The sequence below is a fragment of the Dermatophagoides farinae genome, chromosome 3 (assembly GCF_024713945.1).
Source record: "Dermatophagoides farinae isolate YC_2012a chromosome 3, ASM2471394v1, whole genome shotgun sequence".
NCBI classification, from domain to species: Eukaryota; Metazoa; Arthropoda; class Arachnida; order Sarcoptiformes; family Pyroglyphidae; genus Dermatophagoides; species Dermatophagoides farinae.
Window position 1 is genome coordinate 3,064,815 of NC_134679.1, and position 17,708 is coordinate 3,082,522.

The 17,708-nt window shown below is 29.6% G+C and overlaps 3 protein-coding genes across 8 annotated transcripts in view; 1 reads left to right on the plus strand and 2 right to left on the minus strand.

Moving 5' to 3' along the window:
• The window catches only part of LOC124494763 (uncharacterized), a 64,734-nt gene extending 58,873 nt beyond the window's left edge, over nucleotides 1-5,861 (minus strand). The window contains exon 1 of the mRNA XM_075728982.1: nucleotides 5,395-5,861. The gene's annotated coding sequence lies outside the window, so the exon portion shown is untranslated. The remainder of the gene's footprint in view (nucleotides 1-5,394) is intronic.
• Nucleotides 5,862-10,136: 4,275 nt separating this feature from the next.
• On the plus strand, nucleotides 10,137-12,218 carry LOC124495286 (NAD-dependent protein deacylase). The gene is made up of 4 exons (XM_047058634.2): nucleotides 10,137-10,353; nucleotides 10,423-10,575; nucleotides 10,710-11,828; nucleotides 11,907-12,218. Exons 3-4 carry the CDS (start codon nucleotides 10,828-10,830, stop codon nucleotides 11,986-11,988), a joined length of 1,083 nt encoding a protein of 360 aa, XP_046914590.2. The 5' UTR covers nucleotides 10,137-10,353; nucleotides 10,423-10,575; nucleotides 10,710-10,827; the 3' UTR covers nucleotides 11,989-12,218.
• Nucleotides 12,219-13,036: 818 nt separating this feature from the next.
• Nucleotides 13,037-17,708, minus strand: part of Eip74EF (Ecdysone-induced protein E74) — a 52,224-nt gene continuing 47,552 nt past the window's right edge. For 2 of the 6 annotated variants that reach the window (XM_075729008.1, XM_075729011.1), the window contains 6 exons: nucleotides 15,732-16,166; nucleotides 15,402-15,662; nucleotides 15,254-15,346; nucleotides 15,082-15,181; nucleotides 14,615-15,024; nucleotides 13,037-14,539 (listed from right to left, as the gene is read on the minus strand). In XM_075729008.1, coding sequence (XP_075585123.1) covers nucleotides 14,490-14,539; nucleotides 14,615-15,024; nucleotides 15,082-15,181; nucleotides 15,254-15,346; nucleotides 15,402-15,662; nucleotides 15,732-16,166 — 1,349 coding nt within the window. In that variant the 3' untranslated portion in view covers nucleotides 13,037-14,489. Of the gene's footprint in view, nucleotides 14,540-14,614; nucleotides 15,025-15,081; nucleotides 15,182-15,253; nucleotides 15,347-15,401; nucleotides 16,167-17,708 lie in introns of all 6 variants that reach the window. The other 4 variants (XM_075729007.1, XM_075729010.1, XM_075729006.1 and 1 more) reach the window with 2 other exon arrangements.

Below are 17,708 nucleotides of genomic sequence, written 5' to 3' on the forward strand. Positions count from 1 at the left end.
CAATAACAGAGACCTAGGGACCTAGTCGACATATAAGTAAGTGCCCAATTGCAATATTTGTTATTTCTATTGTTCATAATAATATGTTATTATCAACATAATTTATCGTATACATTTCGTAAGTTTTTATTTCAAATTTTGTTAGCTAGTTATCGTTTGGTACAAAAGTCAAGCCGGGCGTGCACGTTGTTTACCTGCTGTATATACAAGCTCAATAATAAATATATCCAATAATGCGACAAAGTGAACAACAACAACATCAAATAAAGCATGAAAAAGTATCACAAAATGTGAAAAAAATTGCTCAAACATCGAGATAACGTTATTTGGTCTTGAAAAAAATGGTCCTCAGAGTAAATAAACTAATAAAAATTATAGGGACCACACACATACACACAGATAGATAATCGTCATGAATGTTTACGGGAGCCAAAAAAAAAGTTTCAGAATATTTCTGTAAAAAAAAGAACAAAAATAATAAACAACAAGATGAAAAAAAAAAAATGTTTGCGTTCTGGTTCGATGAGATTTAATTGAAAACAATCTCAACTCATCTCTGGTTGTCGTTGAATCAAAACCACGATTATATTGGGTGACAACAGCAATATATGAGATATATAACAAACAACTGCGCAGTTTTTTTTCCTGTTGTTGTTGTTGTATTCACCACTAATTTCCTAAACCATAAGGTCGAGTCAGAAAAAAAACGAAAAAAAATGTCTCTCCCAATATGTGTGTGTGTGTGTTTGGACCAATTAATCATCGGGAATTAAGCATGTGACATTGGTTGTTGTGCATGTATGTTTTGGATCTATCATTTTTAGTTATTGCCAGAAAAAAAAACTAGGCAACAACCTCTCTCTCTCTCGCTTTTTCCATCTTGATTTCTTTGGAGTTATCATTCATTACAATTATATATTGTATTGGCACAAGATTCAACCAAACAAACGAAAAACTGTCAGCCAACCAAATCGCTGTTGTTGTTGTGTTGATGTATCACGATGACAACGTTTGAACAAACTTTGTTAAAATATTAATGATGGAACAATTTTTTTTTCTCATTATTGATGCAATGATAATTGATAATCTGATGAAAATTGATGATAAAAAAAAATTATCAAAAAGTTTTTGACCTTCACCAAAATCAGTAAAATTACGCACATATACACACACAAGCTTTGTAAATTTAATTCTTAAATTTTAAAATATTTTTTTTTTCAAATCATAATCAATGAATTCATTCATCTAAAAATTCAAGATTGATGATAGAGAATAAATGTAGAAAATAAAAATATTATTCGATCCATTTTCATTTCAGGCCCTTCAATTTACATACACACACACACACACACACACACCTATTTTGGTTGGATGTAGAATAAAGCAAATTGATCCGTCACATTACAGATATATACACAAAGCAAAGCAAATAGTGTTAATTATCCGTAACGTAGGCTTGTGTGTGGGTTCATCTGTATGTAGCCACAAGTAAGAAATGTGAAAAATAATCAAATCAAAAAAAAAAGAAAAAAAATGCAAAAATATAAAACGAAAAATATTAACGGTCACGTCCTCGGCCTCGATATGAATCGTCACACTTATTATTATTATTATTATTATAATTGTTATTCCAATTATCATCATTGGGTACCGGTCGATAAAGCTAGTGAACGAAATCGAAAATGAAGACATCATTCCATTCACACGCATTCGAAATGAAAACAGTCGATTTTTATTTTTACAATGTGACATTTGGTGTCTTTGGTTGATTTTGACCGTTTTTTTTGACTGTTCATACATTTGCATATGACACGTAATGTAACATATAGACAGATAGACAACAATATATACAACTAATAATGAGCCATGACAGTTCAAAGCTAGACCTAGGAAGCCAACGATGAGGATTACATTACATATTGAAAAACACATACATTCAATGACATGGACCAAATTTTTCGCACTGTATTGTCACTGGACTAACCAAAACTTAATCACGAAGACTCAGCTAGAAAGCAGAAAAGACAACCGGGTCCCAATACAAATATCACAATGGACTCTTCACTATCGAGCCTCATGAACCAAAATGTTTCCATCCATTGTGATGATTTAACTATGGTCTACAGAATGAATAATTGAATAAAATGACGTACAGACAACATAAGGATGAATGAATTGTTAGCTAAAAAAGATTAGCCCATTCAGTGTCATTTGTTCTCTTTCATTTCTCTTCTTCTCTCTGGTCCTATCCTGTCTCTACTCGTTTTTTTTTTTTTGGTCTTTGGCCCGACAATGAATACAACGTCAGTCAGGATGACATCTCAATCAGGCTTTTCGTATTCTGGATTGCCGACAATTGTGATTGTATTTTGTGAAAGATGGGAGAGATATATCTCTCATATATACACACACACAGTGAAGTGACAACAAGAGGACAATGAAACAACAATGTTGAACTACATAAAACCCGTATATCAGAAAAAAAGACAGGACAATCAATTTTTATATATATATATAGCGCAACAAGGGCCCGATTTTTTTTCATTGATTGAAATGAAGAGAAAATCTCATAAGGTACCTATGGTACATGTATATACACAGCACGATTATGAATAGTATGCTAGCCAGAGAAGGCTAATCATCAAAAATCATCATCATCATAACAATAATGGTAATAATAATCAAGACATATTGGGACGATTCATCTGCCAAAACTAGTAGCTAATATTCAAAGACAGTTATAATAGTTTAGTACTGAATTCCAATTTATTATCCCTTAGCTTCAATACCATTGTTGCTGTTGTTGTTGTTGTTGTTTCATATTGTACGAAACGACGGGGCTCAGTTCAATTTTGACTTTGACACTTGCGAAATTTCATTTTGGTTACTATATGTAACTGTACACATTCATTTGACAATTCAATCAAATTATAGAGAGAAAAATGAAATGAAAAAAAAGAGGAAGAGATAATCTTCTTTTTTTTCTGAATTTTATATATTACATGAACAAATAATGAATGAAAAAAAATACCTTTGTCCTATCATTATAGAGAAAAGTCTATAATAATAACAATATTCAATCCAGACATCAAATATCATTGCATATGATTTGATTGAAAAAAAAATTTTTTTCATCCTGAACCAAACCTTAATTATTTTAATCAGAAAAAATTTTTAATCTCTTGATCGATTGATTTTTTTTGGGGGGAAATGTAAAGGTAAACTTTTGAGGAAAAAAAATTTGGGAAAAAATTTTTCGATTCAAAATGATAATACAAACCATGTTGTTGGAGAGAACAAAAAAAAAAGGACAAAGTTTATTCTCAATGCCAATGGTAACATCAGATACATATATTATTCAAAAAAAAAACAGACAAAACCAATAGAAATAAAATTAGATAAAAACAAGCTGTTACCATGTTGATCAAATGAATCTGTAACTCCTGTATGATCTCAGAATGGTCATCAATTATCACACGAATAAGCTATATAAACTGAAACAACAACAACAAATTTTTTTTTTGAAATCAACATAGAGTAAAATTTGACGCCTAATTTAGCCTGTCACAATCATGTGTGTGTGTGTTATGGCCTCACTGAATAAAAATTTACAAATACAAAAAAACATGTAAATCATCATTTTTTTTATGCGACATGCAAAAAAGATAACGACAAAGTTCATTCACATAATGTCCTTGGATATTTGGGGACTGAGGATCATCTTACTTTAAAAAATAAAATATTTTTTCTTTTGGAACAAAAGAGAGAGAAAAAAAAATTTCTGGTCATTGAAAATAAACTAAGTATAAAATATATATATGTAGTGATAACGACACCTGACTAACTTGAACATGATAACAATTTTTTGTCATCATGGCGCGGTTCCTGTTTGTCAACAACAATTGTCAAAAAAAAAAAAAAAAATAGCGACAAAGAAGAAAAAAAAATTCACAAACAATAGGAAGACCTAACTAACAGGCTAGAAGAATAGTACATATAGGTGATGATGATGATGATCCAAGACATAGTTATGAATATTTATCCAATATATAACCTGCTGAGCAACAACAACCTACATACATAGCCTTTCTCGGGAACTTTTTTTTTACAAAGAATGGAAATAATTAGATTGATAATGTTGCTGTAGTTGTATATGTTCAGGGGTTTATGTTACATTTTTCTTTCTGTTGTTGTTTAGAGGTGTTTTTATCTTCTTTTTTTATTTTATTTTTCCTGGTTAGTTACGTACCTATGAAGATTCAATCATACAAATGAATATGGTGAAGAAGAAAAATAGAAAAATTTTAATCAAAATTTTTTTCGCTATTGTCATTTTCCATTTCGCTAAGACTCGATCTAAGGTGAGAGATAGAAAAAAAAATCTTTTGTACACAAATGCAACTTGTGACACCTTTTGTTTGTCTTTTTTGTCTATGTGTTTTTTTTTTTTTTGGTTGGTCCCCATGACTCGTCTCTCTTTATCTACAATTTTTTTTCTCTCAAACGTTCCATGTTTGATTACAGCTACCAGTGTTGACTATCAACGATAACATGGCTTTGGACAATGAATAGATGAATAAAAAAAAAGAATCAATGAATGAAAAGGTGTTGGTCCACGAAAAGACTTTTTCATCGACCGACACCTTGTGTCCAATTTATTTTTTTTGGTTGCAAGTCTTTATTTTCAAAAAAAAAAAAAAAAAAAAAATATTCAATTGAATTTTTCAAGCAATGATTTTTTTGGCCAATATTGAAAATGTGAAGAAGAAGAATGAAAATAGATCTAATCAACCAATGCTCGCTGCAAAATGTATGTATGTGAATGTGAATCACAAAAAAAAATCTTTAGATAGTGACAATTGAATTTGGACCGTCGGATCGAAACAAATGATCTTTTTATTTTTTTATTTGGACGGTATCTTACTTGGTTTTGAGTATATATGAACAAATGTGGCCGTTAATGATTTCAAGAGAAACCAATGGTAAAGAGAAAAACAAAATAGTTTCAATATGTAAAATCCTCAAAAAAAAACATTGATAAATATCATAGCCAAAAATAAAGAGGCGAAGCTTACGCTTGGATGGATCTTTCATGAAAATATTTTGAAACTTTTTCATCAAAATATCATTTCATTGTATTGTATTGTATTTTTACTTCACTGAAAACAGTGATGGATTTTTATTGAAGTAAAAGTTTTTCACTTTATTTTATACAGCTTTTCTAAATCTTATATAAAATGAAGAAAAGCTTTATGAACAAGACGAAATATTAATATAAAAGCAACTAAAAAGGGGTTAATTGAATCGACATTAAAATGTATTATTATTATGATGTACTGGATTTAGGAAGAGAATCTAACAACAAAAAAACATACATTTATATACACTACTTACATTGTAATCAAAAATTTTTTTTTTTTTTTTAGATAAAATCAAGATTACCAACAAGGTAAATAAGCTGAACATATGATTTGAATTTCACAAAAATATATCCGTACACACACACACACACACACAAAAAATCACCAACGAATAGATTGATGGCACCAAACAGTCTGTCAATAATAATTTTTATTTTTATTAAATCGTCAATATACACATACAAAAATAGGTATTGTGTTTGCAAGATCTCTCCAATGATGGTGGATATGTGTATCGTGTACCAAAAGATATATTCTCATAGAGATCGGTAAATTTCACTATTTTCTATAGTAGTCTATTTGATCAAAACAATTGCAATTTTTTGGTAATATAATATAGTTGTAAAAGACAATAATGGTTGCTTCTTTAAAAGAATATAATATATTTGACATTATTTATACAGCTTTTAGCTAGTTTGGTTTGAATTGATCATTGCATCATCAAAAATAATCTTATGAATGAATGGAACATAATTGTATGATGGTGATAATGATTAAAATCGGATGCATTCGTTTTGTCATGTTATCATCGCTATAGAAGTGGTGATATTTTCCATTACAACAAATGTATGAATGAAAGATAATCAAAAAAAAAACAAAAAAACAAAACAATGCTTTCTACATGTTCTATTGTTGATGATGCCGACAATACGGAGATCAACATTTGCCATCATTAATATAAAAATTGTTATTAGGCCAACAAAGACCAGGTGTCATAAATCACTAGAAAACCACTTGTTGGTTATGTTAGTTTGTGTGTAAAAATAAATGAAACACACAAATAAACACACAGAGTGAAAAAAAACGGTGAGATTTATCTTCTATTTTTTTTACAATAACCAAGAAAAAACAAAAGATATCATTGTGAAAGAAAGAGAAAGATGACAAAACAGGATGTTTATGAGTAAAAGATATACACAATAAATACAAATGCAACAAAAAATGGGACCAACAAAAAAAACAAAAACAAAAAACAAAAAACAAATAAGAATTTGGTCCGGGAAAATGTCATACATTCAAAACGATATACAGAGTTATTATTGATAGTACATACATAACGAAAAATTGATTTGATTTGATTTCTTGAAAGATAATTGAAAATGTTGCAATTTCTTCTTGGATATGAACAAAGCTAAAAAAACAAAAATATTATTAACAATCTCTCAATCGGATTTGAATTCAATTTTTTGGTTCGCTGTCAATTCCAGATACCGATTAATTCACAAAATGATGCAATAGAAGATCATGACTCGAGTCAAAATTTATTCGATTCAATAGAATCTTTACATTCTTTTATTTCGTGATTTTGCTGCCATCTATTGACTAGGCATTGAAAAGTTACAGTTTTCAAATTCAATGAATTAGTTTGAACAAAATTTTTTGAAATATTTCATTATCAAAACTCAAATAACCTAGTTATCATTGGTCAATAAAAAAAACAAGACAACCAAATTGATTAAACAAAATCCCAAAATTAATCAAAGGATTGCATTTCAATCCAAGTGATATGCATTCTCTCATTGGATGAACGAGTGTTTATCAAAACATCAACATCATTGATTAATCATCGCCAATGAAATACACGTCGATGACATATTGTCGGTATCCATTGTCAAACAAAAAAAGAAAAAAAAAGTCATCCGACCAATCAACCAACTGTAGAGAAGATTAACAGATTCATGATGCATAATAAGTAGTAGTCAAACAATGGAAAAAAATTAAATTTTTTTTTTACACTCGTTGACATTGCATTATCATCATCGTGATTATCGATAAATTTTTCTAACGTTGTCGCGGTAAAAAAGATAAAAATAAAAAACAAAAAACAAAAAAGATGCCGCAATTATCGAACTGATACATATTGTCAATATGCATGGAGACACCTGTCATTTTTTAGATGGATGTTTGTAGAAGATTTATGGAATTGTTTTCAACATTTTTTTTTTCTCTGATGACGATCCATAATGATAATAAAAATATCGAGGTGATGTATAATGCAGAAAAAAAACCTTCCTCTTGGATATTTATACATGATGACTATCTTTTGTGTGTTATTGTCAAAATTTCCTAGAAATAATAATTTGTTTAAATCTTTATGATTTGCCGAAAATGCTTGGCTTAGCTTAGTCTACCATCAATATGAACATTGTTTTGCAATATTCCATACCATGTCTACATTTAAGCAAAAGTAATGGCTACCTGTATTTTTTTTTTACTTTTATGTAGGTTAATTTTTATAATCAATCAATTCGAAAACATATAAACTTTTTAATTTAGACAAAACTTGAGGATATTTTACAACAAAATACAAAATAATGTTGAAATTAGAAAAAAATTTCCATGTTCATCTTGTTGGTTATGATCAAATATTTGCCAACTGTTTGAGTGTTATCACATGATTACTGTCATTTGAATTTTTTTTTTTTTTTGAAAATTTGGAATTCATACAAATGAAAAATAATTAAAATTGTGTTGTTTCATTTCACATGATTGAGATCTAAGCAATTTATTTCAAAATTTTTTTTAAAAAAATGTTTTAGTTCATGCAAAGAATCATCTTTTTTCCATTTCTTGTTTGCCTTTTCGTCAAATAACACCAAAAAAAAATTTCAACGTTTCAACAATGGATCGGATAAAACCGAATATACTAGAAATAAACTCTATCTCGATGATTTTCCAAATGTATTTCAAGCATTCACAAATTTATATTCAACGAATCAATTATTCAATGTATGAATATCGAACTCATTCGATACCGTTTAAGAAACGATGTGCAAAGACAGTATTTCATTCCATTTCCACCCTGTTCATGGCATTCGTCTTGATCATAACGCAAACTAAATATATCCCAAGTCTAAAATTTTTCACAAAAATTGAAGCAGAAATTTTGGGATTTGATAATGTACAATTGTATTTATCGTTTTCAGCAGTTATACTACTGATGAAAGAATATAAATGGTATGCAACATTTCGACAATTATACAAACATCAATATCCATTGAATGAAATTTTGATCAAATATGGCAATACCATAGGCGAAAAACTAAACAATCGAAATCGGCTATTATTGATTAAATATTTCATTCGATCTAGTCGGTTCATTGAGAAAATGAATCATTTTTTAAAATTGTGCTTTTGTTTTTTTTGCTTAAGAACGATCATTTTTCTAATTGAAAAATTCTTGGAAGAAAAAATCGAAATAGATCAATTATTCATAGGCGTTTTGTGCTTTGTGGTTATGCTTGCTAATACTGATCACTTTATAATTGGTATCGGTATTGAGATGATTTATTTATTGTTCAGTTTGGGTTATCTCACATCGTACATAAAACAATTGCTAGATGAAGTGAAACAATGGAAATCGATCTGGAATCGTAGAATGGCCATATTTCAAAAAAATATTCGCTGTCATTATTCAAATCATTACATTGAGATGGTTCATTTAAGCAATATACAAAACAATTTTCTCATGTTTCTTGAGTTGCTCTCTAAAAGTTTAGTGATGATTATCGTAATCGCTTGCGGTAAAACAGAAAACTTCAGCATCAATGCATATTTCATGATTATTGTGTTTATTATGACATTCATTTATTCAGAAATTGTGTTTATCGCCGTATCGACATTTCCCAAATACAATGAAAGATTCTTCAAAATGCTTTATGATTGGAATGCAAGAAATCAATCGAAACCGAATCCATCAAAAAAATTGAGGTTCAAACAAATAATTTATTTACGAGAAAACATAGAAAGAAATCTTTTCTTACAAGCGATTTCTCGTAATCGATATGGATTCTATTTTGGACAGATTTTTTTCGTTGACAAAACAAAACTAGTTGAAATGTTTCTGTTCAATTTCGTATTCTTTACTATGTTATACAAAAAGATTGTCATATGATGTTGATCATTTACAATATAACGAAACGAACAAGCTTTCTCTCACTTTCTTACTCATTCACAATGTAACATCCTGTATCATTTGAAATACTTGGATCTCAACATTTTACAAATTCACTTTTAATATTGACCCAATTAAAAATGGAGAGAAAAAAAAACATTATTACAGCTTGGATATCATCATATCATTTATATCTTGATGATGCATCACCGAATAGACACAAACAAACAAACACACACATACAAACATTCAAACATGTACAGACATGGTCAAGGTTTTATCCATATAACTTATACGAATTTGATAAAAGAAGTTCAAATCATTTTATTTGTTTGTAGCAATGTTTTTATATTGTTTTTCATAAATGAATCAAAATTTCTTCTTACATTATCATTAACAATCATGATCGATTATATTATATAATGTATGAAATCAATCCAAAAACTCAATTCAACCACTGTCATCGTTGAAATGAACAAAAATCCTTTCATCATTATGGCAACAGTTGACGTTATTTTCTTTGGTCAGTTTTTTATGTCATCATTACCATTAAGATAATAATGATAAAAAAAAATACGACTGAATCAAGATTCATAGGAGAAAAAATAAAAAACTAGAAAACTTGTTATTAGATTAGTATTGATAAAGTACCAATGACGATAATTCATTAAAAATTCCTTTTGAAATTTTTTTCAAATGTTCATTCAGAATACATGAGACTAGAGTTGTTTTTTTCTTTCAATATGACATTCTAAAAGAATTTTAATTTTTTTTTATATATTACTACCATCTAGTGTTGCATCGCTGTAACCTTTATTATTATTGTTTCATGTCAGCTGTGTATTCCATTTTTTGATTTTATTTTAGTTTGATCATTTTCTTATTCAAAACGTATAAGATTGATCCCTGAATAAAGAAAAAGAGATTAGGTGGTAAAAAAATTGTAACTTGAACCATCCAGAACCTTGTTTGTTGATTGATTTTGGATTATAACATTAATGATAACAAATAAGGAATAACAACAGCCACGACAAGAAAGTACATATTTTTTGATTAAAAATTTTGATTTCTAATGTATTTTTCAACGTTTTTTTTTATTGTGAAAAGAGTGAAAAAACTGTTTGTTTTTTTCTTGCAATGATAATAATGATCCTTAGAGAAAAAAAAATTTCAAAACAGGTTCCACAAGTCTTATGAGTCAGGCATGTGAATTATCAACGAAATTATTGTTGCTGTTGTTCATCGTTCGTGGACTTTCAGGTATACGATAAATTTTTTCTTTCCTTATTTTATTTCTAACTTATCTTTAATTTATCTATCTTGATATGATATCCATTCCATGATGATTATAATTTGCTTGAACTAACGGTCAAACTAATGCATTTGATTGTAAGAGGTGGACGTATATGAGTAAAGAGAAAGTGGTGATATCGTATATATGCATCTATCTATGTGGTTGTTTTTAATGCATCAAAGATTGGCATAGTTATCGAGTAACTAATTATAATTATTATGAAACAACAAATAAAAGTACGAAGTGCATTTGGTCATTTTAGCAGAAATCTGCCAAGACATCATCCCTGTTTTTTAAAAGTATTTTCGTGTCATAGTTGCCTGAGTCGTAAAATTTTTTTTCCATTCCCCATCATATCGTCGTCGATTAAACAAGCTCGTGCAATTCATTCTACAAAAAACTTTTGTTTGAATTTGTTGAATTTTAACTCTTGTGTCTCATCGTATCATCAACGGAACATGTCGAGTAATCGTAAAGTTTCATCAGATATGAACGCTTTCCAGGACCAGTTAAATAGGGCCAGTAAAATTGTGGCTTTGACTGGTGCTGGAATTAGTGCCGAATCTGGTATTCCAACTTTTCGTGGTGCTGATGGTTTGTGGCGTAAATACAAATGTGAAGAATTGGCCACACCTGAAGCTTTTGCCAAAGATCCAGGTTTGGTTTGGCAATTTTACGAATATCGACGACAATTAGTCTCGTCGAAGGAACCAAATTTGGCACATAAATCATTGTCAGTTTTAGAACAAAATTTTCTTCGTAATTCACCACAACGCCAAGTAATTGTTGTTACACAGAATGTTGATGAACTACATCGTCGTGCTGAAATGAAACGTGTACTTGAACTTCATGGATCATTATTCAAAACCAGATGCACACAATGTAAAGCTGTCAAAACTAACTACAATAATCCGATAGTTCCCGCTTTGGATAAAATCGAATTAGATGAATTAGATCGTCATATTGATCCAAAAGATTTACCACGTTGTGAAAAATGTACTGGCCTTCTTCGTCCACACGTTGTTTGGTTCGGAGAACAATTGGATCCATTCGTATTGAAACAAGCCGAAGGATTGATGAGTGTTACGGATTTCTTATTGGTCATTGGTACTTCATCTGTTGTTTATCCAGCTGCATCATTGGTACCACAAGCAGCTACACGTGGTGTAACTGTTTCCGAATTTAATATCGAACAGACTGCTGCTTCTGAATATTCAAAGTAAGTAATTTGAAAAAGAAATTTTTTTTATTTAAGAAAAATGATGATGATCGATTTTATTTTTACAAACCAAAATAGATTCTTTTTCAAAGGTCCATGTGCTCAAACATTGCCAAAAGCATTACAAATTGGCGAAACAATGATTTCACATTGGGGTTAAATCATCAACACTAGAAGATAGATGGCATAACTGGTTTTAGGAAATAAATGAAAAAAATTATAATTCATCTAATATAACAGCATTATCATCATTACTTTTTGTCGTTGATCATCGTTCTGAAGGCAATCTAAATAATTTCAACTTTCTTATAAAAGAAAAATGATTTCCTTATTTTTTTTCTATTATTGAGAAAATAATTTAATAAAATAATTGTATTTCCTATCGGTTAATGGAAACGTTTTTTATTATTATGACGGGCTTTGTTTAAGCCTTAAGGCACGTACTGTTCATATTTAAGTGAGAAAGAAAAAATCATTTTTTTTCCTTTTTTTCGAGTCAAAAATCTTTATTTCAACGATTATATATTATGTTTTAGAGCATGATTCGTTTGGGAAAAAAAATAATAGTAATAGTAATCAATTTTCAAATTCATCTGATGATTGGTACAAACATAGTTTTGGAACTATATTATTTCATTATAGATGGTATATCAAATGAAAAAAATGTGTCATTTTTTTTGTTTCAATCAAACAAAATTGAGAGCCAAAATAAATATTTGAAATGAAATGAATTAAATTGATAAGAAGCGAGCAAAAAAAAAAAGCACAAATGTGATTACGATAAATGAAGAGCGGAAAAAAAAGAAAAAATTACAAAGATAGACATAGAAAAATAGAAAAATACAAAACATGTAATGATCAGTATGATGGTATGAAAATTGACTCTTCGAAATTCAGGTTTGTGTAACTGCAAAAAAAAAATTGAATTCTTCAAAAGAAACAAAAGAAAAATCGTAACAACAAACGGCACAATGATGATGATGATGAATACGATTGAGGATAAATGAATATTAATCATTATATATTCAAGAATGATTAGAATTTCGAGCAAACAAAAAAAAAACAAGCAAATGATTTATGAAAAGATCAGGTCATCGGGTCAGGTTTATCATCATATCTGGAAATAATGTAAATAATAATAAAAACTGAATGATAAAAAAAAAACATAAAAAAACGGATATTTAAATCGAAATAAAAATTTTAATGGATTTTACTGGAAACGAATATCGCGTCATTTAATAATAATAAAAATAAAAATAATAATAATAATAATAATCATGAATCAATAGGTAATAATAAAATTGAATTATGATGAGGGAGGCAATGAACGAAAAAGTAGAACAAAACAGATTGTGAAATTGAGAGGATGAGAATAATCACGATGGATCATATATATTCGCAATGTGTGATTTGTGTTTTTTTTATATATATATATACGATACTGTTAATGTCATGATTGTTTTTTTTTGAATTTTAATTGTTTGTCCATGATGATGTATTGATGATCAAATGAATGAATGAATGAATATGAATGTGTATGGGCAGGAAAATAAAAGAACAATGAAAATAAAAATGTATATATGATGCAAACAACACAACAACAATTCAATCAAAATTCAATCATTTTATGACAAAGAATGATGATTATAACTCAATTAATCATTCATTATGAAGTCAAATCAATGTAAAAATAATAATAATGAATCAATAAGAAAATATAACAACTTATATAAGAACGATTTTTTTTCTTCACCACTTCTTCATTGATTAAATATAAAGAAGATGATGATTTCGATGATGGATGTAAATAATGTTTTTGTGTGTGTGTGTGTGTGTGTGTGAGTGTGTAAGACATTAGATGAAGAGAATTTCAAAATGAAAGTGATGAATGAAAAGAAAATGCGATAACTTCAGTTTAGGAATCCTTGCATCATCATTTGTCAGATATAAAAAAAGAAACATTTTTTATAATAGAAAATAATAATTAATATGATTAACAGGATACAAGTAGGCGTGTGTATGTGTGTTTATGTTAACCACATTCATATATATATATCTCAAAGGAAACGAACAAAGAATATGGAATAAGAAATAGAAAACAATAAAAAATAATGATTGAATGAAAAAGGATGGAAAGATGGTCATGAACGGCAATTTTTCTGCATCAATATTCAGCAAAACTATACATATCATTATATCCATTCGTTAATTTCATTTAGAAAAAAAATCTCACTTTCAAAGACACATGAAACGATGATAATTATTATTATATTATTATGATGAAAAATCAATCCACTTTATGGTCACAAGGTAATGATGATTTTGTGGTTATATGATTTTGAAGAAATGATTCGAAAATTTTCATTGATGATTGATAGGTAGGTAGTTCAACTTTTGGTAGATAGATAGTGAGTGGCCATTAATGGAATCAGACACTCGAAAGCTTTATTGTTCATTTCGATTTATTATAAATGTCGAAAAAGATTTCCGATTATTTTTCGTAAGATTTTGTGATTCACAGAAACTCTTTTTGCAAGCATTCTTTTTTAATTTGTTGAAAATCTTGCAAGTTTCCTCTTGAAAAAATGCATGGAATATGTTGAGCAAGAGTTAACATCCACAATTCTTTTGGTTATTTCCTTTTTCAAATAAATTCAAATTTCAAAGATCATCCAAAGAAAACGAATCACATTTCATTGCAGACGATTCAACTATATAAAATTTAAAATGAGTTAATTAATTAATTGAGATTGAAATAGTCAATGAAATAAAACAGAATCAAATACCTCGTTTGAGTGCAGCAGCATAGGCATATGATTGTGAGTTGTTATTATTAGTTCCGGGTGGAGCCACTAATGGTGGAGGTATCGGTGATCCACCCAACAATGAATTCGATCCTGATCCATTAGTTAGATGATATGGCGATCCAAGAGCAGAGTACGGATTATGACCATGTCCATGACTATTGGTCAGATTGGCTCCATTCAATAAAGCTGCTGTTGCTGCAGCCGTATTGTTCATTGCAACAACACTACTGCTATTATTATTATTATTATTGTTGGCATCACTGACTGTACCATTGTTGGACATAGAACTTGATCCATTGATATCAATGATATCCTTAGGTACATCGACAAATTGATAAACTAAACGTTGGCCATCGACTTTAGCCAAAATTCCACGCTGATAGTAATACCTGTTGAATAGACGAAACAAACATTAGATTAAAAACATTTTTGATTAGAGTAAATACCTTAAAGCTCTTCCCATTGTTTCGTAATTCATGTCTGGCTTATTCTTATGTAAGCCCCATAAGCGTGAAACGGCCTTGGAATCGACCAGTTTGAATATACCTATTTCATCATGATAGACGACAATTTTATAATTACACATGTTGTCATAGATAATTTCACATTTATACTTACCCTTTTCACGATTAGTCCATTTGATGTAACGTGGACAATATTCTTTATCTTGTAACAATTTCAACAAAAATTCCCATAAATAAGTAGTTGAACCTATCAAACAGAAAGTGAAATAGTTTTTGAAAATCAGAAAAGTAAATAAACTTACTTTCACGACTTTTTCGTTTTGTCGATGGCGTTAGACCGCCGTTTGGGTTTAGATTTGAGCTATGATTTGAGCCAACCGATGTCAAGTTTGGTCCATCCAAGGATTTAGGTTTTCGGCCCTTTTTACGTTTCAATGCTTGTACACCATTAACCAATGAACCATTACCGTTAACGGTCATTCCAGTCTGAGTAAGATGATGAGCATGTTGATGATATGGATGCAAATGATGTGAATCATCGACGGATGTAGACATATTCAATGCTAGGATAACAGATGGCAATACAGTATGCATTAATTCAAGTTCAATTTTATTAATTTGATTACCTTTACCATGATCACCAATTGAAGGACTTGTTTGAACAAATTGTTGACTATAGAATGAATCCATTGATAATGATGGTCCTGGCGGACGTCGTTGTTGTTGTGCAGCATGATGAATCAACGAATTAACTCCACCGGCAACAGCGGCCGCTTGTAATGCGGCAGACAATAATTGTTGTTGGGGACTTGTTTGATTAGCACACGGATTCGATTGTCCGGTATTCGATCCATTTGGTGTGGTGGATGATGGTGATTCTAAACTTTGTACAGCAGCAGTGTAAAGACTTGGATGGGTGAGGCCATTTGTTTGATGAATCGGTGTACCAGTACGCGGGGGAGAATGATGTGTTTGTGATCCATTTGTTGATGGATGAGTGAAACCATTGAATCGACTTTGAAGATGACCAGAAATGGGTGAATGTAACGTTAATGGACCATCAGAATCTATTCATTAATGTGAAACAAAATAAATAAAATCAATTATTATTACTGATGAAATTACATATAAAATCATTTGATAGAAATTGAGGTGTTAATTTGAGCAACATTCTGTGAATTATAAAAGTCTTTGTTCAATCAATCCGTTTTTAATAATATTTGATTTAGCGATCGTTTTGAAAAAATGAAAATTTCAATGAAAATTCTTAATTTGACTGGTACATTTAATTGTGAAGAATAAATTACTTGAGAGTTGCCCTAGGAACCGAATTTTATCATTGATTACATTGAAATTAATCCTTCAGAATTTTTACAGTAAATAAAAATGATTCTTTTTATTCTTCATATGTTTCCTGAGTTAGAAAAGGGAAATATAAATCCATTTATTCTGTAAATCCTTTTGAAAAAAAAAATAAAAAAAGCGAATAAAAAGAAAGCTGGAATAATAAATAATTGAATGAGGAAAACTTTCGTAAAAGTTGTCGCCTTTGCATAAGTCGCAATAATAATCTCGTTTGTCACTATGGAAAATAACAACTGGTATACAGATCGAATGGTTATAGAAATTGTTTGGCTCCCACAATATATATTGATAATCACTCAACAACAAAACTCTTGATAATGAAATCCATATTACACAATTATTCTGATCATCATCATTCGATGGGTTGTTTGGACCTGGGTAACTTTTAAAAATTTTCGATACTTTCGAGACAAATATTTGCCTGTTGTGTTTGTGCATCAACAATCATCATCATCATCATCGTCATTATCAAGCCAAAAATGTGCAGGAACAAAATAATAAAGAAAAAAATTGTTATTCCTCTTTCTTTCTTTTGGTTTTTTTTAAGCGCACAGGCGTCCTGGGTCTCTACAATCTACCATAAGTATGTATTTCTCATGGGTATTGCAACAAGAGAATGGGGAAAAAAATGGAGGGAGAAATTGTAGAGGCGAAGTTAGCCCCAATCAACACATAAACGCATAAACACATAAAATGACGATTTATGTTATACGGGGTGCTATATTACCATCCCCATTCTTGAAAAAAAACAAGCAATGATAATGATATATATGGCGTGCTATAGCTTTTATCAGTGAAAGTCGATGAACGGATTCAAGGTGAACCATCATCATCACCATAGCTGTCGTCGTCATCATCGTTGTGTATAGTCAACATCATCAGATCGAATTGTGAAATATGAGCAATATAATCCACACACATACACATATATAAATTGATTGAGTAGATCTGTTTTTCCACAAAAACAACAACAACAAAAAAATATCATATCCTAACCATCATATAAACGAAATATAAAAAAAATTAGAGTCCATAAATCCATTTTGCATACATACATGTATATTATTATATACAACCAGACAGTAAATCTATTATCATTCTAAGTATGCAATGAATGTTATCCAATCGGATACCAAAATGAACCGAAATCAATGAATAATCAATCTGCTACAGCAACAATAATCATTCATTCATTCATTCATTCATAAATAAGTAAATATAAATGAAAAAAAAATAAAATTAAA